The sequence below is a fragment of the Panthera uncia genome, chromosome D2 (genome assembly GCF_023721935.1).
Source record: "Panthera uncia isolate 11264 chromosome D2, Puncia_PCG_1.0, whole genome shotgun sequence".
In the NCBI taxonomy this organism is placed as follows: Eukaryota; Metazoa; Chordata; class Mammalia; order Carnivora; family Felidae; genus Panthera; species Panthera uncia.
In genome coordinates, this window is record NC_064818.1 from 56,469,427 (window position 1) to 56,495,656 (window position 26,230).

General features: G+C 36.6%; 1 protein-coding gene across 3 annotated transcripts in view; it reads left to right on the forward strand.

Moving 5' to 3' along the window:
- Nucleotides 1-21,255, forward strand: part of CUTC (cutC copper transporter) — a 25,236-nt gene extending 3,981 nt beyond the window's left edge. For all 3 annotated transcript variants that reach the window (XM_049645584.1, XM_049645585.1, XM_049645586.1), the window contains exons 3-9: nt 1,968-2,027; nt 6,035-6,244; nt 6,957-6,992; nt 9,714-9,847; nt 18,203-18,230; nt 19,858-19,963; nt 20,957-21,255. In XM_049645584.1, the coding sequence (XP_049501541.1) occupies nt 1,968-2,027; nt 6,035-6,244; nt 6,957-6,992; nt 9,714-9,847; nt 18,203-18,230; nt 19,858-19,963; nt 20,957-21,071 (689 nt within the window). In that variant the 3' untranslated portion in view covers nt 21,072-21,255. The remainder of the gene's footprint in view (nt 1-1,967; nt 2,028-6,034; nt 6,245-6,956; nt 6,993-9,713; nt 9,848-18,202; nt 18,231-19,857; nt 19,964-20,956) is intronic.
- The last annotated feature ends 4,975 nt before the right edge of the window (nt 21,256-26,230 follow it).

The window sequence follows — 26,230 nt, forward strand, 5'->3', positions numbered from 1 at the left end:
AAAAAAAAAAAAAAAAAAAAGAAATTCCCATCATCTTAGGATCAGAAATTTTTAAAAACATTTTATTATGGAAAATTTTAAACATATACAAAAGTAGAACAGTATAATGAATCCCCACATACCCATCACTCAGCATCTACTATTTTCAGCAAGTGCCCAATCTTTCATCTATATGGGAATCAGGATACTTTTTGTAAAGAGCAGCATAGTATATATTTTCAGCTTTGCTGGCCGCATTTGGTCTTGGTTGAATATTCTTTTTTTTTTTTTATATATATAATCCTCTGAAAATGTAAAAACCATTCTTAATTTGGCAATAATGAAGAGTGAAATGCTGATACATGCTACAACATAGATGAATCTTGAAATTATTCTAACATTGCAAGTGGAGAAACATTAAGTGGAAAAAAGTCACAAAATACCACATGCTGTATGATTCCACCTATATGCATTTTCCACATTGGTCAAATTTTGGAGAAAGAAAGTAGATTAGTGGTTGCCTAAGGTTTGGGGGCATGGGAGAAGGGGAGGTAACTGCTAAAGGGTATGAGGTTTCTTTTTGGGGTAATGAACATGTTCCAAAATTGTGTTGATGGCTGCCAAACTCTATAAGTATACTAAAAAATATTATATTGCACACTTTATTTTATTTTATTTTTTAATTTTTTTAACGTTTATTTATTTTTGAGACAGAGAGAGATAGAGCATGAACGGGGGAGGGTCAGACAGAGAGGGAGACACAGAATCAGAAACAAGCTCCAGGCTCTGAGCTGTCAGCACAGAGCCCAATGCGGGGCTCGAACTCATGGACCGCGAGATCATGACCTGAGCTGAAGTCGGACCCTTAACCGACTGAGCCACCCAGGCGCCCCATATATTGCACACTTTAAATGGGTGAATTGTATGGTATGTGAATTGTGTGTCAGTAAAGATTTTTATTTTTTGAAAAACACATACACAAACATTTTTAACTTCTAGGCCATAACAAAAACAAGCTATGGGCTTTTTGCCTGCAGTGGATTCAGATATTGTTAGCCTGATCCATCCTTTATAAGGTTTTCTTTCAGCTTTTCACCTAATGATTTTAGCAGTGCCTATTTTAGTAGGGTTTGAAAAATGGTACTATAGTAATTCTAACATTTATTTACTTTTCACTTATTAGAAGTATGCTTCTATAAAGAACTTTCCTTCATCAACTGTTTGGTTATATTGGGGTTCAGTTTCTATAAGAAAGGCAGGATTAATGCTTGCTCTTTTTCTGCTGTTTACTGATTTTTGGGTAATGAGTTTATTTTCTATCCCCCAGTGAATTGTTTTATCAATATGAATCTAGATTTAGACATATTTGATGTGTTTTACTCCATTATGGTTATTCTTACTGATGCTCAGAGTGTCCTCTGTTTGGCTGGTATGAGCCTTTTCAAGCTGGATCCTGAGACTCTTTTGACATGATGCTGTAGTCCGATAGTTGATTTGCTTTCAGCATTCTCTTATTCTTGAAATTATCTTGATTTAAGCTACTTAAAATTATCTTATACTTTTTTAAAGCTTAGACACTCTTTGAAAAGATTGTTAATATCAATGAAGAGTCAGTGTTCCACTGTGATCAGTCCAGAAACTTATTTATTGTAAGTTACATCCCTATTCATGGAGAAGCAACCTTCTAATACAAATTTTCAGGAGATCTAGCTTAACTTGAATTAACTCTTAAATTTGGCTATCAGTAACACAATATGGGTTGCAGAATATAGTTGGGATTAAAAATAGAGTGTTATTCTGGTTTTATAATTTGATTTCTCTCAGTTTCTAAGAATCTTTGCTATATTTTAGAAAAAAGCGTTAAGTTTACTGTTTCATAAATGTTTATTTTGAACGATAATTTTTGAGCAATGCTTCTTAAAACTTCTTAATTTTTAATTTTTAAAAGTTTATTGTATTGAGCAATGCTTTTTTTATTATTATCATAGGTGCTGGTCGGATTGAATTATGTTCTGGCTTACTGGAAGGAGGAACCACACCTAGCATGGGTAAGTGTCTGGTTTTCATATTTTCTAGGAGGAGTTTATAGAGCCCAGAGACAATGGGTAATATGTTTTATTGAGATCTTTTACTAATGTTACTAATGTGTTAACTATGCTGTGGATATTGTATCAGTTAGAAATGCTTATGCTTATGAATAAATCTATCAAAGATGTGATCCTCATACAGTACATCAAAAAGTTGAGAGATAGGTAGTTACTATTGGTTTAGTTGCTCTGCAGTAATATCAAGGGCCAGGGTTTTTTTTCTTTTCTCTTTCCATCCTGGCATCCTTAGCATATTGACTTTTGTCTTCATTTCTTCCCTCCTGGTCTTTTTGCTGTTGTCATACATCTATCTTACTGCTATCTTCTATCTATGTTAAAAATACATACCCTCCACACTACTTTTTGTTTAAAAAGTCAATTATCGGGGCGCCTGGGTGGCGCAGTCGGTTAAGCGTCCGACTTCAGCCAGGTCACGATCTCGCGGTCTGTGAGTTCGAGCCCCGCGTCAGGCTCTGGGCTGATGGCTCGGAGCCTGGAGCCTGCTTCCGATTCTGTGTCTCCTTCTCTCTCTGCCCCTCCCCCGTTCATGCTCTGTCTCTCTCTGTCCCAAAAATAAATAAAAAACGTTGAAAAAAAAAATTAAAAAAAAAAAAAAAGTCAATTATCTCTTAAAGAGAGTAAAAGAGAAAACAATCAGTGTAGTTACTATTTCTGGTGTTCTTCATTCCTTTGTGTAGGTCTGTGTTTCCATCTGATTTCATTCTCTTTCGGTCTGAAGTAATTCTTTTAACAATTTTTTGTATTACAAGTATGCTGGTGATGAATTCTTTCAGCTTTTGTATGTCCTCAAAACATCTTTCTCCATTTTTGAAAGATATTTTTGCTGGGTGTAGAATTCTAGGTTGACGGTTTTTTTTTTTTTCTTTCAGTACTTTAAAGATATTTCTCCACTGTCTTCTTGCTGGTGTTGTCTTTCGTATGAAATCTGCTATCATCCATACCTTGTGGATTTTTGGTGGTGGTTTTTTGTTTGTTTGTTTTTGGTTTTGCTTTTGCTTTTGGTTTTTTGTATGTCTCTTTTTTGTGGTTGCTTTAAAATTTTTTTATTTCTGGCTTTCAGCAATGTGATAACAATGTACCTGACTATAGTTTTCTTCATGTTTCTTGGACCTGTGCATTTATAGTTTTCATCACATTTAGAAAACTTTCAGCATTCAATATACTCTACCCCCTCCTTCAAAGATGTCACATACTTGTTTTAGGCTGCTTGAAGTTGTCCCACAACTCACTGATGAACTATGTTGGGTTTTGTTTTGTTTTGTTTTGTTTTGTTTTGTTTTGTTTTGTTTTGTTGAGACAGAGAGAAAGCGTGAGTGGGAGAGGAGCAGAGAGAGGGAGACACAGAATCAGAAGCAGGCTGTCAACAAAGAGCCTGACATGGGGCTTGAACTCCTGAACCGTGAGATCATGACCTGAGCCAAAGTCAGGCGCTTAGCCAATTGAGCCACCCAGGCGCCCCTCTCTTTTTTTCTTTTTAATCTCCTTTTTCTCTGTGTTTCATTTTGCATAGATCCTATTGGTTTGTTTTCAAGTTTACTAATCTTTTCCCTGCAATGTCTAATCTGACATTAATCCCACACTGTGTGTTTTTCATCTCACACATTATAGTTTTCGTTTCTAGAAGTTTAATTTGAGGCTATTATATCAAGTGTGTTGTTTCTGAACTCTTTTGAACATTTGGAGTAAAGTTATGGTGGCTGTTTTAATGACTTGGCTGCTAATTCTAACATCTGTATGAGTTCTAGGTTGGTTTCATTTGATTGGTTTATCATCTCATGATGCATCTTGTGTTCCTGCCTGATAATTTTTTATTGGCTTCCAGACATTAATTTTATTTTGTTGGGTCCTGGATATGTTTGCATTCCTATAAACATTCTCAAGCAGTTACGTTATTTGGAAACAATTTGTTCTTTTTGGGTCCTGGCTTTAAAGTTTGTTAAGCAGGTCTGGAGCAGTGGTCAGTCTAGAGTTAATTATTCCCCACTACCAAAAGCAAGAACCTTCTGTGTTCTCTATCCAGTGCCCCATGAATCTTCAACTTTTCCTATATGCCTGTTGGGAATAGGTGTTATTTTTGGTGCACCAGGTGTGAATGACAGGCACTATTTCTTTCTAATTCTTTTCAGTGGATTTTTTTCCCCTGGCCCTTGTATGGTTTCCTTGCATATATGCACTCATCACTACTGAGCTGAATATTAGAAGGGGATTCTCTTCAAATCTCCAGATTTCTCTTTCTCTTCCCACTGGTACTTTCTCCTGTGAACTCTAGTCATTTGGTCTCCCTGGACTCTCAGTTTTGTCTCTTCAACTCAGAGAATTCTCTGACCTCCACCTGGGTTCCCCCTTTCTATACTGCAGCCTAGAAAACCCTCAAGGTAGTAATTTGGATCAAATAAAGAGCTTATCTCGTTTGTTTCCCATCTTTCAGGCATCATTGTTCTTTGTTGCTTGACATACAATGTCTTTCAAACCATTGTTTCATATATTTTTCATATTCATATGTGTTTTTTGGTTATTATAGGTAGGAGGATAAATCCAGTTCCTGTTACTCTGTCTTGGTCAAAAGCAGAAGTCCCTGTATGAATTTTTGACTCTTCTATGTTACTGTGAGGTTGATGATAGCATTATTTAGTATAAAGGTTTATATGTGCTGTAGACCTTTGGAATCTTCTCACTAAGGGAGGGCATTCCCTGGCCATTCTGTGAAATCCCCAGACCATCTCTAAATTTGAATGCAATCTGTTCTTTGCAGTCGTAATCATGATTCATTGCTTGGTGCTGGGCATATTGCTATTCCATGCAAAATTGGGGATCTTTTAGCAAGGAAAAAGAAGTAAGTTCATAAACACAATGGCGCTTGTCACAGAAATTATACAAACGGTTCCCAACAGATGATGGTTTGGCTTATGATTTTTTGAGTTTGCAATGGTGTGAAAGTAATATGCATTCAGTAGAAACTGTACTTTGAATTCTAAACTTTTCCTAGGCTAGCCATTTGTGGTATGGTACTCTCATATGATGCTGGGCAGCCACAGCTCCCAGTCAGCCATGCGATCATGAGGGTAAACAACCAATACACTTAAACCATTCTGTATCTATGTAACCATTCTGTTTTTCACTTTCAGTACTGTATTCAATAAATTACATGAGATATTCAACACTGTATTATAAAATAGGTTTTCCATTGGATGATTTTGCCCAACAGTAGGCTAATATAAGTGTTGTGAGCGTGTTTACGGTAGGCTAGGCTAAGCTATGATGTTCAGTAGGTTAGGTGTAATGAAGGCATTTGGATTTAAGATCTTTTCAGCTTAAGATGGGTTTATCAAGATATAACTAACACCAGTCATGGAAGATATATACTATTGAGGTTTCTGAATTAGTCATGAATTTTGTCATATTTAGGTATTTTTGTTCATAGATCTCTATATAAAATCACAAATAAGTAGAACTTTGCTTCCTTTTACATAACTCTTTTAAAAAAAGGCTTTGATTAATTTCTTTGTTCCTAAAGGATCATAAACTTTAGAACTATGTAAACGTCTCTATAGTAGGTTCTAAACAGAGCTGTAATCAATTAGAAAGGAAACATTGGATTTTATGGAATACACTGGCAGAATATTGAGCCTGTTAATTCACTTTCCAATGTTACATACCAGCAAAATGATTTTTCTTTAGTCAACTGACAAGTGCTTTTAAAAATTCAGTAAATTTTTTCTGTTTTCTAAATTGCTCTTTTTTACCCTTGGTTTTCTTATTTAACTTCTATTATATGCACATTTTTAAATTTAGGGTTGTCATTCTCTTTAGATCTATCTCTGGTTGCCTCAGTCATTGCTTCCTTTTCTTACAGAAGTGATACACAAGAGCTAATAAATTTTATTGACTTCCTAGAGATGTTAGTTCACATTTGAATTTTAATTAGTCTGCTCTCTATATTCTTTTAGGTGTCCTTCAAGTAGTGAAGCAGTGTGTCCAGATTCCAGTTTTTGTGATGATTCGGCCGCGTGGAGGTGACTTTTTATATTCAGATCGTGAAGTTGAGGTGATGAAGGCTGACATTCGTCTTGCCAAGCTTTATGGTGCTGATGGTTTGGTATTTGGAGCATTGACTGAAGATGGACACATTGACAAAGAGTTGTGCATGTCCCTTGTGGGTAAGAATTTGTATCTGAGACCAAAAAGCCTCTAATGATGATTGCATTGAATACTTCTGATATTGAAACTAACATAACATTGTGTGTCACTGCAAGTAAAAAAAAAAAAAACAATGCAATTGCAAAACTGAATTCAGTCACACCTGCAGGCACTTATACTGACCTATTTTAAACAGTTATCTAGATGTCTGGGGCAGATCTAGGTATACGTTCTAGTCCTACTGACTCCTTAGTTGTTATGGATCAAGTTCTGCTGCTGTTCCTGGAAGGTTTAAGGGAAGTTTGCCTCGATTCCTTTAATCACTGCACCAAACACTTCAAAGGCTATTGCAGTTGTTGAAGATGGGGAGATGTGTAGAGGACAGAAGCATACTACTTATAATTCTAAGCCAAAGTATTTCTTGAAGATTCTCAGAGGGGTAAAAGTAATAGATGTAATGCTGCCTTTATAAATAACCAGATCGCATAATTTGTATTTAGTCTGGCTAAAGAATGGATGACCATTTTTTCTTTTAATGAAAATCAGAGATTAATGGAAACATAAGAATTCTGAATTTGGAAGGCTGCCATTTTATTATCTTAGTTCACTGTCTTTGCTTCTTAGGAGAGGACAGTATAAAATAAAAAAGTCCCATCTAACATGGAAAATTCTATATACACCAACCAGTGACGATCTCTTCATTTATATTGTTATTTGACTTTATTTTTGTAGCTATATGCCGTCCTCTGCCAGTCACTTTCCACCGAGGTGAGTCATTTCCATTTTAGAAGTTCTTTTGAACGGTGTCAGTTTTCTAATTTTACCAAATGCCATAACTTTTTTATGGAACACATAAAGTGTTACAGTGTTACCAGTTGGTTTCTTTATAACTGTTATAAATTTAGAGATGCACAATTTGAAACTTAGTTATGAAAAGTTGTTAAAAGTAAATGCTGGTGTGGTGGGATATAATAGAGGGAGAGAGTGGGAATTGTCTACAAGTGTATGTACTTGTCACAGCATTCCAAGCAAGAATCCTGAGATTCATTTTTTATTAGACGCCTTAGATCATGTGCAACCCCCAAAAGAATAAAGTGCTGTGGGGCACCTGGGTGGTCCAGTCAGTTAAGCGTCCAACTTCAGCTCAGGTCATGATCTCGCAGTCCGTGAGTTCGACCTCCGCGTTGGGCTCTGGGCTGATGGCTCGGAGCCTGGAGCCTGCTTCCGATTCTGTGTCTCCCTCTCTCTCTGCCCCCCCCCCCTCGGACGCTTAACTGACTGGACCACCCAGGTGCCCCACAGCACTTTATTCTTTTCCGGGTTGCTCATCTTCTTCTCCCTGTCTCAAAAATGAATAAATGTTAAAAAAAAAAATAAAAAAAAAAAAGAATAAAGTGCTGTGGCCAGTGAAATGAAATGTATTGCCTGGCTTAAGCCAGACAAGACCATTCTAGGAACTAGTGATGTGACCAGCTTTCCCAGATGAATATAAGATTCATGGGCAGAGGTGGGGAAAGGGGTGGATATCTGCATAAGAGGTGGTTACTATTAGGAAGGACGAAAGAAGAAATAGATGCTGGATAGTCAATGAACAGATGCTCACTATTGTGTACAAAAGTGCATTATTGATAGCTTGTCTACATCAGAATGGTTTCTAAAATTATCTGATAGTTTCATATAAAAAATACTTCTTATCTATAAATCAGGTAGTCCTAATTTCCGTACACTTTTGTTAAACCTTAGTAAAACTGAACAAGTCAATTTTGCCTGCAGAGGGCGCTCCGTTATATGTGAAAAGAAAGAAGTCTTCAGTCAAAACTTTTTTTTTACTTGATATATGCATGAGAAATTGTTGAATGTTTTTCTGCCGTTTCGAGTAAGCATTCAAAGATTAGGATAAGAGTGGGCTCTGTCATTTGCATCTATTTACAGAAATTAGAGATAAAGCATTTGTTATTCTTGTTGCTTTTTGAAATGGATTATACCACCAGAAAACTGGTTTCTTGACTTGCTGTTTAGCAATGCTTCTCATAAACTAGCAATAACTAAAAGATGTTAGAATGTTTAAAATCCAGCACCTTGAGAGTAGCCAAAAAAAAGTTTGTAAATATGAAAAGTAATTTTAATCAGTAAACACTTATCTGAAAAGTATATAGTTTAAAATTTGACATGCTAAATAATTTAAAAAGTACATGTGTCATATAGAATGTATTTTTCTCTTCTTAAACTAAGAAAATCATTTCAAATTTCTTTTCCTTCAATACATTTAACAAAAATATTTTTGTATTTTCAAAATTTTGCATTGTTGTAAGTTCTACATTGTTTTCACTCATGCATTTAATGAGATAGTATGATAGTATAATCACTGGTGAGGCGCTGCTACAAAAAAAGGAAAAATCTCTGTGGTACATTTAGCTGCCTGCATACGCTAACGGGTAATGTAAAGGGGTCTAACCTTAATCTGCCATGGATTAGAACTTCCAAATCATGTAACAGTGCTGAGAACCGAAGCAGAAGTTTTTATTTTTGAGGTTCCTAGTGCCACTTTCCTCCCTGAGGAGGAGAGAAGTCTCTTAGAAAGTAGAAGGGAATTACGAGTTTATATAGTCTGTTGTGAACAATTGTTGTACTGTGAGCCATAAGTATTTGGAGTAAATGGAATAGTACAAAATATTAATCAATAATGAGAATGTGAACCAAGGCCTTTTTAGGAAATAGTGTAATATTTGTCTCAAGTGAGGTTTGTCCAGTTTGTCTGAAGCCTTAGAGCAGTTTTCCAAATTTGAGTCACTTGCCTATCACATTTAGAGTGATTTGAGTGCTACCTGTGCAAATGTATGTAATAATTTTCATTAAATAAAATCTTAAGTGAATTAAAAAAATTTTTTTAATGTTTATTTATTTTTGAGACAGAGTGCAAATGCAGGGGGTGGCAGAGAGAGAGGGAGACACAGAATCTGAAGCAGGCTCCAGGCTCTAAGCTGTCAGCACAGAGCCCGAAGCAGGGCTCGAACTCAAAATGGTGAGATCATGACCTGAGCTGAAGTCAGATGCTTAACCAACTGAGCCACCCAGGCACCCCTTAAGTGAATTTAAAGAGAAACTTTTATACCTCATGAAAAATGGAAATGTTTCACTCTTAATCTGTGTTTAAGTAAATAAATCTGTTCAGGTGGGTACCATCTAAAATGTTCACGCGTACCATGATGGTATGCAGACTGTGGTGTGCTGGTAAACTAGTTCTTGGACGAAGAGAGACCTGGTACATAGTATTTGTTGAGTTCTGTGGTTTAAATTCTCCCACCTTGACTGATTTCAGGCTGTCAGTGGATAATAATCATGCTTGCAGAACTCCTGAATATTTAACAGTTGGCTCTGGCTTGCCAATACAGGCTAGGTCCAGCACACCTCTGTGTGTATACTACATTTTGGAAAGCACTGTATTAGAGGATATGTGTTCAAAATTCAAATCAGTTTTATTTATTTCAGCCTTTGACATGGTTCATGATCCAGTGGCAGCTCTAGAGACCCTCTTAACCCTGGGATTTGAACGAGTATTGACCAGTGGATGTGACAGTTCGGCACTAGAAGGGCTACCCCTAATAAAGCGACTCATAGATCAGGTACACACAGTTTGTTTCCTTTCTTCCTAACTCTGTTGTGCTTGCTCCTGATATTCTGTTGTTCAGCTAGGTTATGAAGCTAATACTGACTTAATGATTACCCTATACAGAAAAGCAAGCAGGCAGAAATATATTTATATAATTCTTATTTCTTTCACATGAGCATTTTAGTGTTTAAGACTCTTGAAGTCAAATTGTAACCAGTGCTTAAGGTTTTGATCTAACTTGGATAACCACAGCCAATTTTATCTTTTCTCTTTCATTAGCATTACATTGTTTTAAGCCACATCATCTCACCGTCAGCCTATGTATACTCAGGGGATCCCATAAAAATTTTGAAATAATTATCACGTGGAAATGAATTCTAAACCTAAAATTATATTCTTCTTTCACCTCTCCCTATCTATCAGGATAGGAGGAAATATGTTTTACCCTTGTATGAATTTCCATGATGAGTTAGCATCATTTGTAGAGCAGGCAAATTTGTAATTGTGGTATGTCTGTTTTTCTGACACCAGTCCAGAGCCATTTTGAGTTAGTGAGTATGGACTTTGAGACAAGAGAGTTCTGGATTTAAGACTCAGATACATATTTGATTTGTAATGTTGAGTAGATTATTCATCCTCTGTTCCTTTATGTGTGCAATTGAGAAAAGTTTAATACTTCCTTTATAGGGTTGTTCTGATGATTGGTAGAGAGAAGATATGTAAGAGCCTTAGCATAGTGCTTGACATATAATAGATCTTACTACATGTTAGTTTATTATTATTACTTCTCCTGTTACTAATATTTTTTTGGTGTTCTGTATAGAAATCTAATTATGTTCACTTTCTTATAGCCATGAAAATAATTTTCAGAAATTTCATCTAAGGATCTGATGTGACTTTGCTAGTCTGGAACTTACTGATTTTACAAGTATTTATTAAGTATATATTAACTGCAGGGCATTTGTACTGTGGTGGTGACCTGTGTGTGTGTGTGTGTAGTCACTGCCCTTGGAGTTTGTTGCACAACAGGCACTTTTAATAGAACAAGCAATTGTAATAGAGTGCTATAAAAAAAGGTACTAAGTGGCACCTGGCTGGCTCGGTAGAGCATGCCACTCATTCGGGATAGTGAGTTCAAGCCCCACGTTGGGGGTAGAGTTTACTTAAAAAAAATAATATTTTTTTTGAGAGAGGGAAAGAGCATGCGCAGAGCAAGGAGTGGGCAGAGGGAGAGGGTGAGAGAGAATCTTAAGCAGGCTCCATGCCCAACTTCAGTCTCGCAACTGTGAGATCATGACCTAAGCTGAAATCAAGAGTCAGACATTTGGGGGTGCCTGGGTGGCTCAGTCAAGTAAGCTTCTGACTTTGGCCCAAGTCATGATCTCACAGGTGGTGGGTTTGAGCCCCACATCAGGCTCTGTTTTGACAGCTCGGAGCCTGGAGCCTGCTTCGGATTCTGTGTCTCCCTCTCTCTCTGCCCCTCCCCTGCTTGCACTCTGTCTCTGTCTCTGACTCTCTCTCTCTCTCTAAAATAAATATTAAAAAAAAAATTTAAGAGGCAGACATTTGACTGACTGAGTCACCCAGGTGCCCACCCACTCTTTTTTTTTTTTTTTTTTTAACTTTTAAAGGTACAAAGGGGCACATTTGAGAGGAATTAACCCCAGTTTTGGGCATGGAGTTGGCAGTAGTTAGCTCCCAGGAGAAGAGTCACACACACATTCATTTGAGCAATGATTACAAGTTATCTGTGTAAAAGCAGGTAAGGGGAATAGGTGAATGCTTCATGCAGAAGAAATAGTGTATACAAAGACCAGGAAAGAGTAACTTACTAAGATATTGAAGAAACCAGAATATTGGATGTAAAGAGAAGAATGCTGTCCACAGCCTTGAAAACTGTTGAGGAGTGTGTATTTTATCGTTGGGGCAGTGGGAAAGTCTGAAGGGTTTTAAAATAGAAGAATTCATTTTTAAATTTTTTCTCACTGTGGAGTAGAGAATAATGTAGATATAATTGCCATAGTCATGTCTTGCATTTCATTATCACTGTGTTGCGAATGTAATTTGTAGTTTAATCATTGGTTGGCAGGAAGCATTAAGTTAAATATTCTCATACGCTAACTTTACTTCTTTTTTATAAAAGAAAAATTCCATGTATTTAGGGTATACATGATATTTCAATGTTAATATATATATAATGAAATAGTTACAGTCAAGCTAATTAACATATGCATCTCATCTAGTTACATTGTGTGTGTGTGTGTGTGTGTGTGGTGAGAGCATCTGAAATATTACTCTCTTAGCAAATTTTTAGAATTCAATGAAGTATTCACTATAGTCTCATTGTGCATTAGATCTGTAGATTTGCTCATCCTGCATAATTGCAACTTTGTACCCTTTGACCAGCATCTCCCTGTTTTCCCCACCTCCTCACTAGATAGCAATGTTCTACTCTCTGTTTCTATGTATTGGACTTTTTTTTAGATTTCACATATAAGTGAGATAACGCTAACTTTACTTTTTGAAGCAGTTATCTATCAGTATAATATACTGGTTAAAGCCTAGGTTTGGGGATTAGAAAGTCTGTGTTTAAATCCAAGTTTTGCCATTTATTAACAGTAAGCCTGGGCAAACTACCTAACCATTCTAAACTTCAGTTTCTTCATCTACAACATTAGCATTTTAATAGCACCTACCTCCTACCTCCTAGAATAGTTGTGGATTACTTCAGATAATAGCACAAAGTCTGATACTTAGTAAGTGCTTTATGTTGTTAAATCACTTTGATAGCTTTAGGTAAGCATACAGTTCTCAGTAATCTTATGGAAACCCCCCTCCCCAAAGTGGCAGAATTCATTTAATTTGTCCATGTGTTGAAAAGCTTTCACTTGGAAGAAACAGTTAACCGTGACTTTTGGGGGGGGGGGTGACTGGGTGACACAGTGGGTTAAACATCTGACTTCAGCTGGGGTCCTGATCTCATGGTTTGTAAGTTCAAGCCCTGCATCAGGCTGTCTGCTATCAGTGCAGAGCCTGCTTTAGATCCACTGTCTCCCTCTCTCTCTCTGCCCCTATGTTGTCTCTCTTCCTTGAACATGAAAGCTGCACAAGAGTAGGAACATTATCTTGTTTACTGTGTCAGGGAGGAAAAACTATTTCTCTGCCTTCTTAGGTTTTATGTTTGAGGGCCTGTGAATTAAACTGACAAAACACAGATTAGCAGGAGGAAAAAAGATTTTAATCACTTATGTATATATATTGGAGTTCACAAAGAAATGTGACTAAAGGAGGTGCTTAGAATTTGGGTCTTACATACCATCTTAATAGGTGAAGAGGAGGTAGAGGGAGGGGCACTTAGGAATTTAGAAGTGGAAGGAGGAAAAGCATTTGTGGAGTGGGAGGAAAGACTTTTTGGAAAGATAAATAGGTGCACCCTAATGAGAATAGATTGAAGATACGAAAGTTTAATGACAATGTCTTGTTTAGGTATGGTGCTGATGAATTGCTCCCAGAGGGGAATTTTGACCATTGAGTTCTTTTTGAATTCTTTTGGGAGGCTCTGCTTTTAGGGCAGATAAGGAATTTCAGGAACTCAAATGCTTTCAACTCAAAATTATTTTTATGCCACAGTGGCATATGCTGGGTCATTTCAACCATAATATTCTCTATATCCAGAACAGTGCCTGATAACATGGTAGGCACTTAATAAATATTTGTTGGATAGATGGATGAGTTAGTAAAGTGACGTTGATAAACACTTTCATGATAGATCAATTTGATCAGGGTTTAAAAAATTTATCAGAAGAGGGGGCACCTGGGTGGCTCAATCATTTTAGCATCCAACTCTTGATTTTGGTTCAGGTCATGATCCCAGGGCCATAGGATCCAGCCCCAGGTTGAGCTCTATGCTGAGCATGGAGCCTGCTAGGGATTTTCTCTCTCTCCTTCTGCCCCTCTCCTCTGCTCATGTGCTCTTTCTCTCTAAAATCAAAAATTAAAAAAAAAAAAGTTGATCAGAAGGAGGTTCTCTGAAAAATCTACAAAATGTCAGTCTACAGATTTCACAGTATGTATACATATAAGCTTTTTTGGTAACTTTGGAGCTGTCTTTCCAAAATGACATATAATTCAGATGTCATGAAAAATTATATGCTTTTTCAGTGACATATATGCCAGAAGCTGGACTTGGAGGTCACTTTTGATTATTTTACTGAGGCCCTGATACTTAAATACTAGTCTGGGGGGTTCTAATTTCCTCATTATAGAGCACAAGTTGTTGTTGACTCATATCTGCAAAAGAGATTTTTTTTTTTTTTGCACCTTATCGTATAGTCATTAACTAATTTAACAGTCTCTGTTTCCCCTTCTGCACCAGCATATAATTTTTTAAGTTTACTTATTTATTTTGAGAAACAGAGAGAGAGAGACAGTGCGAGCAGGGGAGGGGCAGAGAGAGAGGGAAAGAGGATCCCAAGCAGGCTCCACTGACCACACGGAGCCTGAGGCGGGGCTCAATCTCATGAACCATGAGATCATGACCTGAGCCAAAATCAAGAGTCGGACACTTAACTGGCTGAGCCGCCCAGACACCTCTAGCATATCATTTTTTTTTCTTTTTAGTATTTTTAAAAATATATAATTTATTGACAAATTGGCTACCATGCAGTGTGTACAGTGTGCTCTTGGTTTGGGGGGTAGATTCCCATGATTCATTGCTTACATACAGCATCCAGTACTCATCCCAATAAGTGCCCTCCTCAATGGCCATCACCCATTTTCCCCTCTCCCCCACCCCAGCCCAGCATCAACCCTCAGTTTGTTCTCTGTATTTAAGAGTCTCTTCTGGTTTGCCTCCCTCCCTCTCTGTTGGTAACAATTTTTTTCCCCTGCCCTTCCCGCATGGTCTTCTGTTAAGTTTCTCAAGTTCCACATGTGAGGAAAAACATATGATATCTGTCTTTCTCTGACTGACTTATTTCATTTAACATAATACCCTCCAGTTCCATCCATGTTGATGCAAATGATGGGATTTCATTCTTTCTCATTGCCAAGTAGTATTCCATTGTATATATGAACCACATCTTCTTTATCCATTCATCAGTTGATGGACATTTAGGCTATTTCCAAAAGTTGGCTCTTGTTCAAAGTGCTGCTATAAACATTGGGGTACATGTGCCCCTATGAATCAGCACTCCTGTATCCTTTGGATAAATTCCTAGTAGTGCTATTGCTGGGTCATAGGGTAGTTCTATTTTTAATTTTTTGAGGAACCTCCACACTTTTCCAGAGTGGCTGCACTAGTTTGCATTCCCACCAACAGTGCAAGAGGGTTCCCCGTTTCTCCACATCCGCACCAGCATCTATTGTTTCCTGAGTTGTTAATATTAGCCACTCTGACTGGTGTGAGGTGGTATCTCAGTGTGGTTTTGATTTGTATTTCCTGGATGATGAGTGATGTTGAACATCTTTTCATGTGTCTGTTGGTCATCTGGATGTCTTCTTTGGAAAAGTGTCTATTCATGTCTTTTGCCCATTTCTTCACTGGGTTGTTTTTCGGGTGTTGAGTTTGGTAAATTCTTTATAAATTTTGGATATTAACCCTTTATCTGATATGTCATTTGCAAATATCTTTTCCCATTCCATCGGTTGCCTTTTAGTTTTGTTGTTTCCTTTGCAGTGCAGAAACTTTTTATCTTGATGAGGTCCCAATAGGTCATTTTTGCTTTTAATTCCCTTGCCTCTGGAGACGTGTTGAGTAAGAAATTGCTGTGGTTGAGGCCAAAGAAAATTGCTGCCTGTTTTCTCCTCTAGGGTTTTGATGGTTTCCTGTCTCACATTTAAGTCTTTCATCTATTTTGGGTTTATTTTTGTGTATGGTGTAAGAAAGTGATCTAGTTTCATTCTTCTGCGTGTTGCTGTCCAGTTCTCCCAGCACCATTTACTTAAAGAGACTGTCTTTTTTCCATTGGATACTCTTTCCTGCTTTGTCAAAGATTAGTTCACCATACATTTGTGGGTCCAATTCTGGGTTCTCTATTCTATTCCATTGGTCTATGTGTCTGTTTTTGTGCCAATACCATACTGTCTTGGTGATTACAGCTTTGTAGTAGAGGCTAAAATTGGGGATTGTTATGCCTCCCACTTTGGTTTTCTTTTTCAACATTACTTTGGCTCTTTGGGGTCTTTTGTGGTTCCATACAAATTTTAGGATTGTTTGTTCTAACTTTGAGAAGAATGCTGGTGCAATTTTGATTGGGATTGCATTCAATGTGCAGATCAAGCATATCAGTTTTTAACTAAAAGAATTTGGAATGCTTTGGGTGCCTGGGTTGCTCAGTCAATTAAGCATCTGACTTCAGCTCAGGTCACGATCTCATGGTTGGTGAGTCCAAGTCCCACTTGGGTGAGCACGAGCCCTGCTTCAGGTGAGCCCCGCTTCTCTCTCTCTCTGTCACCCTCTCCCTCGCTGTCTCTCTCTGCCACTCCTGGGATTTTCTCTTTGTCTCTCTCTCTCTCTCTCTCTCTCTCGCTCTCTCTCTGTGTCTCTCTCTGCCCCTCGCTCACTTGTGCCCTCTCTCTCAAAAAAACTTTTTGGAATGTTTTTCACAAGATAACTCTTATATCTAGCTCTTTGGAGCTGTTTTAGAGTTTGTGGCTATTACATAAAGACCCTCACCAATCGTACTGAACGCTTATCTTAACTCTACACTGCTGGTTACTTAGAGCTCATTAAAGTATAACTTGTCTTAAAAGTAAAGGGAAGGCTGTTTCTCCCTCTGCTCATGATTATCTCTATCATCTTCCCTACTGTTATTACCTTCCCTTTTTACTGTTTTTATGCTTTATTGCTTTTGAGACTTTCTGCTTATCTTCCCTTCTTCACATTTGTTATTACAGAAGTTAGCTAATTTTTACTTTATTCCATTCTTTTGGTTTCTCTTTTCTGTTCTCTCATATCCTCTTTTTCCTTTTCTGTCCTTCCCACATTGGATGGCACTACCCCTTTTTCTCCAGTCCCCATTTTCCCCTCCCCACACTAAGCCAATCGTTTTGTTTTCTTATTTGTCCTAACTGGACATGATATGGAAGTTAAGTATTCTCAACATTAATTGTATTTATTGACTGTATTAATCAATTGTTTCATTTTTTCTGTGGAAAAAGAAACTAAGCTATATGTGGTTCTTTTTTTTTTTTTAAGTTTATTTATTTATTTTGAGAGAGGGGGATGGAGGGAGGGGCAGAGAGAGAGGAAGGAGAATCCCAAGCAGGCTCCTCGCTTTCAGTCCAGGGAGTAGGGGGACTCGACATAGGGCTCCACCTCAGGAACTGTGAGGTCAACACCTGAGCTGAAATCAAGAGTTGGATGCTTAACCGACTAAGCCACCCACGCGCCCCTATTTATGGTTCTTAATTGAATTTTTTAATAGTTCAGTAGTACCCAATAGAAGAAAGATTATATACCCAACTTTGTGTGCATATAATAAGCTGCACAGTTGAGGCAAATGACTTGGAATTGTTTTGAGTGGCAGAATTGGCTGGTCTGGTATTAAAGACTCCTCTCAGGAAACATATGTGAAAAAATTCATTTTCCATACAATTTAAATGGTTTTATTCAGAAAATTAGTGAGCTTGACATAATGTGTAATTTTTATTCTGTCATCACTACCTACCTGCTACTAGTAGTTCTGCTAAATTTGCATTTGGGGTGATATCCTTTTGACTTTCAGTGATACTGAGTATATCCCTAAAGCTTATTTAGGAAATGTAATGAAAGTTTGAATAAAGGTAAAGAAACTTCAATACCTGTCTTCCAGGATTATCAGAAATTAATCCATATAGTCTGATTTTATTACTTAAAACCCAGTTAAATGGACTCATGGGTTTTTTTTTTTAGCTGATATAAGAAGCTAGGGAATTTAGTTGAGGATACAAGACTTGAATAGGGTTTTTTTTTCCCCCAGTAATTTACTATTATGCTGTGCTTTGTTTTCTGCTAAAATCTTGTTTAAATTCAGCTACTTCCATTCCGCTGCATAGCAAAAACTCAGAATTAATGTTATTTTTCAGTAATGACTTTTCTTAAGGTGATGTGATTATTCAGTGTTTATAGCATAGTCTCCTTTGTGTTCATCACAGTACCAAGTCTTCAAAGCAATACAATAAAATAACCTTTCTGAATAGAAAGAGTTACTATGCTAAACATCTTACTTACCCAAGATCCCAAAGAATTAGAGATGACCTATTGAAAGTTAGGCACTAGTAATAGTTTTTAAAATTTAATATACTTTCACTCATGTTTCTGTTCTCACTGCCTTATATCTCATTTGAGAGAAAGATATTAAAATTTGTGTTTTTTTTCTTTTTTCAGGCAAAAGGCAGGATTGTGGTAATGCCAGGTATTTAATTATCTATCCATTTGTTAGTATAACACTGAAGTGCAGTGAAGAAAGAACAAAGGAGGCAGGATGATATGAGAGAAAGTATTAATACATGGTATTCAGAGAGAAGAATAAGTAATTTGATTAAAAATTTAAGATTGAGAAATGTGTGCTGGAATTTAAAACTTCAGATAAGGAGAACATTCTAGCAGGGATTAGCTCAGAGAGTAGCAAATAAGGAAGTAGATTGGGATTGGGGTTTCTCCATCTTCCGTAGTATAGAATTTTGTGAATGTGGATGGATGTTCATCTCTGGTGAGGCACACCAAGTTCGATGCTGCTATGTTGAGTTAGGGCCAAACGTCCTAGTTGTTAACAAGGTGTAAGCAAACATTTAGGCGGTATCTCTGGACAAATATAATACTCTCTTGGTTCTTGAAAATCTCTGATCACTGAATTCTTCCTTTTACTAGAACAGTTGGGACATATGTTCCTGATGATAACCATGAAATCAGCTAGGTACATTCTGGCTCATTAGAGGTGAACAATTTTTAAAGAATTAATAAGGGGATCTAGAATCAGAGTGAAAGAGATATAAAGATAATCTTAATTTCTTCATATTAATTTTCTCAAACATGTAAAAAAGTAGAAAATAGCATAAAGAATACTTATTTACTCATTTCCTACATTTAACATTTTGCCACATTTGTTATCTTTTTTTATCCTTAGGTATTTTAAAGTTAAAAGCATCATGGCATTTTATCTTTACACGTGTCTAAAATAAGCCTATGTTCTTTCAACTTCTTAGGGCTCAGTGATATTACTGTACCACTAAGAAAAAACAAGTTGATGAGTCCAAAAGAGTGTGTAAAGTCAAGTTACTTCAACGACTTGAATAGCTTGAGTTACCAAGTACATAATTTATCAGTCATTAAAAAATCTTTATTAAATACATACTATATACTAGGAAAGAAGAATAAAAAGATCAGTAATGTTATATTTTTAATCTGGTATTAGTTCAGAATATGATTATCTGTATACAAATATTTAAGAGATTGTTCAACAAAACAAATGAGTCTTTACCAAGTTCTTAATTGTACAGTTTTAATAAAGTAGAATCAGATGCTTCTGTGAAAAACAAAGTTGATATTATATTGAATAAACTGCAACACCTTGCATTTTTCCCCATTTCCAAGTCATGTGCTCTTTGAATACTAGTTAGAGAATTTGTGTCTTTCAGATACATCTCTGAGGCTGTGCTTTTGTAGCTTCTTCCTCAAACCTATCCTTACTTTTTGTTTTGATTTTGCTTTAATTGAGAGGGAGTGGGGATAGAGATTTTTCCTTGCCCTAGAACAATCTTTTTAAAGTCAGTAATATATAGCATCATTATATGAACCAATAGATGTATAAGATTCCACCATACAGGTTCTGTGACCTTATTAGTTAACTGTTCTCCAGAGTCTATAGTCTGTCTTTTATCATTCCTTTCTTATCTCATTCTAGCATAGTAGGGAGAGAGTAACTCTTAAGTCAATGAGAAATTTTGGCATGGGAATTTCAGGTAGAGTAAGCAGCCATTGCTAGTCATTAAGTTTTATACAAAATTTTATTCTTCTTAATGTATTACTTATTTTTCCAACAGGGGGTGGCATAACAGACAGAAATCTACAAAGGATCCTTGAGGGTTCGGGTGCTACAGAATTTCACTGTTCTGCTCGGTCTGCTAGAGATTCAGGAATGAAGTTTCGGTAAGAATATATTCTTTGATTCATGTAAGAAGGGATGGATTAATCTTGAATTTCCTGATTTCCTTCCAGTAAGGAAGACCTTATTGGTGGTATGATTAATGAATGGAATGTTGTGATTAATACATAAGTATTACCTTGTTCTTGCAGTTTTTCAACTGCAAATGGTTTTATCCTGCCTCATATAAGCAGGCTTTTCTGAACTTAGGTGAATCTTTATATATTTAAGTCATTGCTAAACTTAGACCAGTTAATAATAAACTCTAATTCAGCAGCTAAGCTTCAAATGAGTCAGATATGTATGTATGTGCATTCAACTGTGATTTCCTTTAGTGAAGTTAATAACTATGGTATAAGGATGGAAGAGTCATAGTCATTTTTATCCCTCCTACCTTTAATTCTTAGTCAATCATCCCTCACCTTTGTTCCCTATTTTTAGTTATTTTGAAATTATGCCACTATTAAGAAATTGAAACTATTGCGAGTTTTTTATTACACTTTGGAAGATTCACATAACTGAATAGTTAAGTAGTTGATTATTTCTGTTTAGAATTGGGAAAAATGAGATATAAAAGAAGCAAGAGCCTTAGAACTACATTTCTAGAGGGGCGCCTAGGTGACTCAGTTGGTTAAGCATCCAACTCTTGATTTCAGCTCAGGTCATGATCTCATGATTCATGAGCTTGGACTCTACACTAACAGCACAGGTCCTGCTGGGGATTCTCTCTCTCTGCCCCTCCCCTGCTCGTGCTTTCTCTCTCAAAAATCAAAACAAAACAAAACTACATTACTAGATATAAAATCAAGTATACTGTCAGGTAGATTTGGCTACTAGATCTTTTAAGTAAGTAATTCGTAAAAATTATGAAATATGAGAATCCAAGCCCTTGACCTCCTGTCTTCTTGCCATTAAGTAACCTATAAAATGAAGTGCCAGTAGGAGGGCTCATTTAACAAGTTATATAATTATCTGTCCTTTTATTATTTCTGTTGCAGAAATTCGTCTGTTGCCATGGGAGCCTCTCTTTCTAGCTCAGAATATTCTCTAAAGGTAACAGATGTGGCACAAGTAAGGACTTTGAATGCTATTGCAAAGAATATTCTGGTTTAGCCAGACCTCTCTGAGAGACATGGATATCACAAGATAAAGGTAGAAGAGTGGTTTTTAATTCTCTGACACAGCTTTGACCTTCTTCTCTGGCCAGGACAGTCACAGTCTTTAAATCTCACATGGCTATAGAGACTGTTTCCAAGAAGACAAAGAATTCAAACAGAGCTACAATCAATTCCTTTGCTTAATCTTGCCAGCCATCTCCATTATCATGGTTAAATGTGGTCTATGCTTCTTCCACAGACAAAGGTTTAATTAGTCTATTTTGTGGAATTAATTGATGAACTAGGAAAATTGAACTGTAAGATAGGAATTCAGAGTGTGACTTCAGGGTCAATTTAATAGCAGTATTTTGCTTTTTCATTTGTAAAATAAAAATTTTCATTCTGTAATGGTAGAGTCTTTTATTCTTATCCTAAATACAGTCTGTAGCCAAATATAAAAGGGAATATTTTTTCTTTCATTTTTTTTTTCCTTATTATGTACTCATTAGATGGGCAAGACACTAAAGACACAGGATAAAATGATACAACATGAAAATCTCCAGACATGGGAAGCAGGATACGAAAGTTTCCAGACTTATAAAGGCAGAAGTGATCTCTAATGTTTACTGGGTGCCTCTGCTCCCAGATAGAGAAAGGACTTAACCGTAAGGTTCATCTAACAATTTACAAAGACCTATAGTAAAAATTGGGAGGTTACAGAAGTTAGCAAAATACCTATTTCTTTCAACTGAGGCCACAGATAGGGAGAATGGATTCTAGTGATGAAAGATGCTTCTCCTGTAAGCAGGCCCCAAATGGTGAAGTTCATCGCTAGCTTTATCTGTCACTTTCATAAATAATCTCATTTTAGGGACGCCTGTGTGGCTCAGCTGGTTGAGCATCTGACTTCAGCTCAGGTCATGATCTCACAGTTCGTGAGTTCAAGTCCCATGTCGGGCTCTGTGCTGACAGCTCAGAGCCTGGAGCCTTGCTTCGGATTGTGTGTCTCCCTCTCTCTCTGCTCCTCCCCCACTCTGCCTCTCTCAAAACTAAATAAACATTAAAAAAAATAAATAACCTCATTTTATATCAATAACAAACTAGTAATAGAGCTGTTATTTCTACTTTAGGAGAGTAACTGAAGCATAATATAAAGAGCTTGCCCTTTGTCAGAAAGCTAGTTAGCATAACCTCTATGAAAAGTGTGCATAGATTTGGGTACTAATGAATGTGTGTAGCAATAGCTTTGCCTTTATTTAAAGGCACTTCTTCAGGTATAATTTCAATGTAGAATATTTGCTGAATAATTTATTAAAAATGAGAGGCACACTATTTAAAAATCAACAATAACCTGTTTTTCTTTTCTTGCTTGTTCAGATGACTAGCAAAGACAATAATTATTTCAAAAAATAGTTTTCATTCTTGGCTTTGAATATAGATACAAATATGTAAGTATCACATATACATGTACATATAATCATATTTAGTGTTTTGGGCCAACCCTCCCATGCGTGGACTTCTCTGTATGATCTTCTCTGTATGCGTGGACTTCTCTGTATGTGGACTTCTCTGTATGATCTTCCAGAGACAATAGCAGGCCATGTTATCACCTCTATTTTCTTTTTAATACAGATTAACTAGGGATGTGAGAGATAGTGTGAGTTGCTCAAACTTTAATAACAAATTAATGTTTATGAGACTTGAATGCTAGCCTACTAACTGTCAGGTCTTCTACTTTAAGATGCTTCTGGTATATGGTTGTAGTACAGACAGCAATACTCCTAGGCAAACCAGACATACCTGGGATATCCTAGTTCCCAGTTTAAGCATGAGAAAGTTAATTTCTTGAACTTTAATTACCTCGTTTGTAAGTCAAGAATAATGACCATGGATCCTGGTTAAGTAATATATTAAAACACCAAATACGTAGTGAGTACCTGTTAAGTGTTCGTTCTTTTCTTATAGCCTAGCTTTCTAGTGTCAGTCTTTGATAGTTTAAAATCCCTCCCAGGAAGCCAGGCATTGAGTTTTAAAGCTAATACTTTAGCCTTCCACTATGTGAATATAAAAGAAGCATAAGGTAATTCCTACCTTGATTTTATTTTTCACCACTTTAGTCCTGTTTTTAAATATTTACTGATTATTCTCGTAGGTATAAGTTTCTTCTGAACAATTCTATAAGTATTTTGAGGCTAAGAGACCACGTCTTTATATTTTATATATTTCTCGCTGTACTCATCAAATTATATGCTCATGAATTAGTTTGCTAGTGGAAAAAGAGCACTGGATTGGCGGTCCTGACTATATTACTGTCTTTGGTAACTGTGTTGGAGATCTTTTGTTTGCCCCTCCAGATCCACTCTTCACTTTGTCCTGTAAACTGAATCTAGCAACATAAAAGCAGTTACACACTATGACCAAGTAGGATTTATACCAGGAATGCAATGCTGGTTTAACATCCAGAAGTCAAACACCATATTAATAGAATAAACTACAAAAATCACACAATCTTCTCAACACAGAAAAAATATTTGACAAAATCCCATATCCTCTCATAATAAAAACACTCAACAAACTTGGGATAGAGGGAACTTCCTTAATCTGATAGAGTATCTACACATAAAATAAACACACAGCTAACATCATACTTAATACCTAAAATCAGAAATAAGACAAGATGTCCACTTTCACCATTCCTACTCAACATTATACTAAAGTTTCTAGTGAGGGCTTTAGGCAAGAAAAAGAAATAAAAAGCATCCAGATTGGACAAGAAAAGGTAAAACACTTTCTGTTTTTAGGCAACATGATCTTGTATGTAGAAAATTCTAAGGAATACAAACACAAAAAGTTAAATGAGTTTAGCAAGGTCATAGGGTACAATATCAATATACAAAATCAATTGTATTGCTATACACTAGCATAGCAATACTACAGTATACATTGTTAATTAACAGTCTTAAAATGCAGTTAAGAATATAATTTTAGAGTGCCTGGGTGGCTCAGTTGGTTAAGTGTCTGACTCTTGGTTTCAGTTCAGGTCATGATCTCCTGGTTTGTCAGTTCGAACCCCGCACTGGGCTCCATGCTAACAGTGTGGAGCCTGCTTGGGATTCTCTCTCTCCCTCTTTCTCTGCCCCTCCCCCACGTGTGCTGTCTCTGGCCCTAAATAAATAAATAAATAAAACAATTTCATCTATAATAGCATCAAAAAAGAAAATGCTTAGGAATAAATTTAACCAAAGAAGTGCTAGACTTCACATTAAAAACTACAAAGCATTGTTGAAAGAAATTTAAACAGACCTAGCATAAATAAAAGAAATCCCACATTTATATATTGGAAGACAATATTAAGATAGCAGTACTCTCCAATTGGTCTCCAAATTCAATGCAATCCCTTTCAGAATCCCAACTGTGTTTTTTGCAGAAATTGACAAGCTGATCCTAAAATTTATTTGGAAATACAAGAGACCCAGAATAGTCAATCTTGTACAAGAAGAACAATGTTGGAGGACTTACATTTTATTTATTTATTTATTTATTTATTTATTCATTTATTTATTTTAATGTTTTATTTATTTTTGAGAGAGAGAGAGAGAGAGAGAGACAGTGTGAATGGGAGAGGGGCAGAGAGAGAGGGAGACAGAATCTGAAGCAGGGTCCAGGCTCTGAGCTGGCAGCACAGAGCCCAACATGGGACTCGAACTCATGAACTGCGATATCATGACCTGAGCCAAAGTTGGATGCCCAACTGACTGAACCACCCAGGCGCCCCAAGGACTTATATTTTAAAACTTACTACAAAGCTACAGTAATTAAGATAATGTGGTACAGGCATAAAGTTGAATACAAAACTCAGTGCAATAGAATTTAGAGTCCAGAAGTAAACTCATGTTGTCCGCTGATTCTTGACAAGGATGAATTGACAAGACAATTCACTGGGGAAAGAATGGTCTTTATAATAAACAGTGCTAGGACAACTGGATATCCATGTCCAAAAAAGAAGTAAGTTAGAAAAGAAGTAAAGACCTTACTTTACGTGATATACCAAAATTAACTCAAATGGATCATAGACTTAAATAAAAGAGCTAAGACCTAAAACTCTGAGAAAGAAACAGGAGTAAATCTGTGACCTCAGGTTATCTAAAGGCAAAGCTTTAGATATGACATCAAAAGCACAAATTACATAAGGAAAAAAATGGGTAATTTGGACTTAATCAAAATTGGAAACTTAAGTGTCAAAGAATAACATCAAGAAAGTGAAAAAACAACCCACAGAATGGGAGAAAATGTTTGTAAATCATACGTGATAGAGGGCTAAAATCCAGACTATGAAAGAATACTTCACAATAAAAAGACAATCTGGGTGGCTCAGTCGGTTGGGTGGCCGACTTCGGCTCAGGTCATGATCTCACAGCTCCTGAGTTTGAGCCCCATGTCGAGCTCTGTGCTGACAGCTCAGAGCCTGGACCCTGCTTCAGATTCTGTGTCTCCCTTTCTCTCTGCCCCTCCCCTGCTCACGTTTTGTGTCTGTCTGTCTGTCTGTCTGTCTGTCTCTCTCTCTCTCTCTCTCAAAAATAAATAAACATTTAAAAGAACCATATGATCCTGTCAATCAATGCAGAAAAAGCATTTGACAAAATTCAGCATCCTGTCTTAATAAAAACTCTTGAGAAAGTCAGGATAGAAGGAACATACTTAAACATTATAAAAGCCATTTATGAAAAGCCCACAGCTAATATCGTCAATGGGGAAAAACTGAGAGCTTTCCCCCTGAGATCAGGAACACGACAGGGATGTCCACTCTCACTGCTGTTGTTTAACATAGTGTTGGAAGTTGTAGCATCAGCAATCAGACAACAAAAGGGAATCAAGGGCATCAAAATTGGCAAACATGAAATCAAGCTTTCACTTTTTGCAGATGACATGATATTATACATGGAAAACTTGATAGACTCCACCAAAAGTCTGCTAGAACTGATACATGAATTCAGCAAAGTTGCAGGATACAAAATTAATGTACAGAAATCAGCTGCATTCTTATACACTAATAATGAAGCAACAGAAAGACAAACTGATCCCATTCACAACTGCACCAAGAATCATAAAATACCTAGTAATAAACCTAACCAAAGATGTAAAAGATCTGTATGCTGAAAACTATAGAAAGCTTAT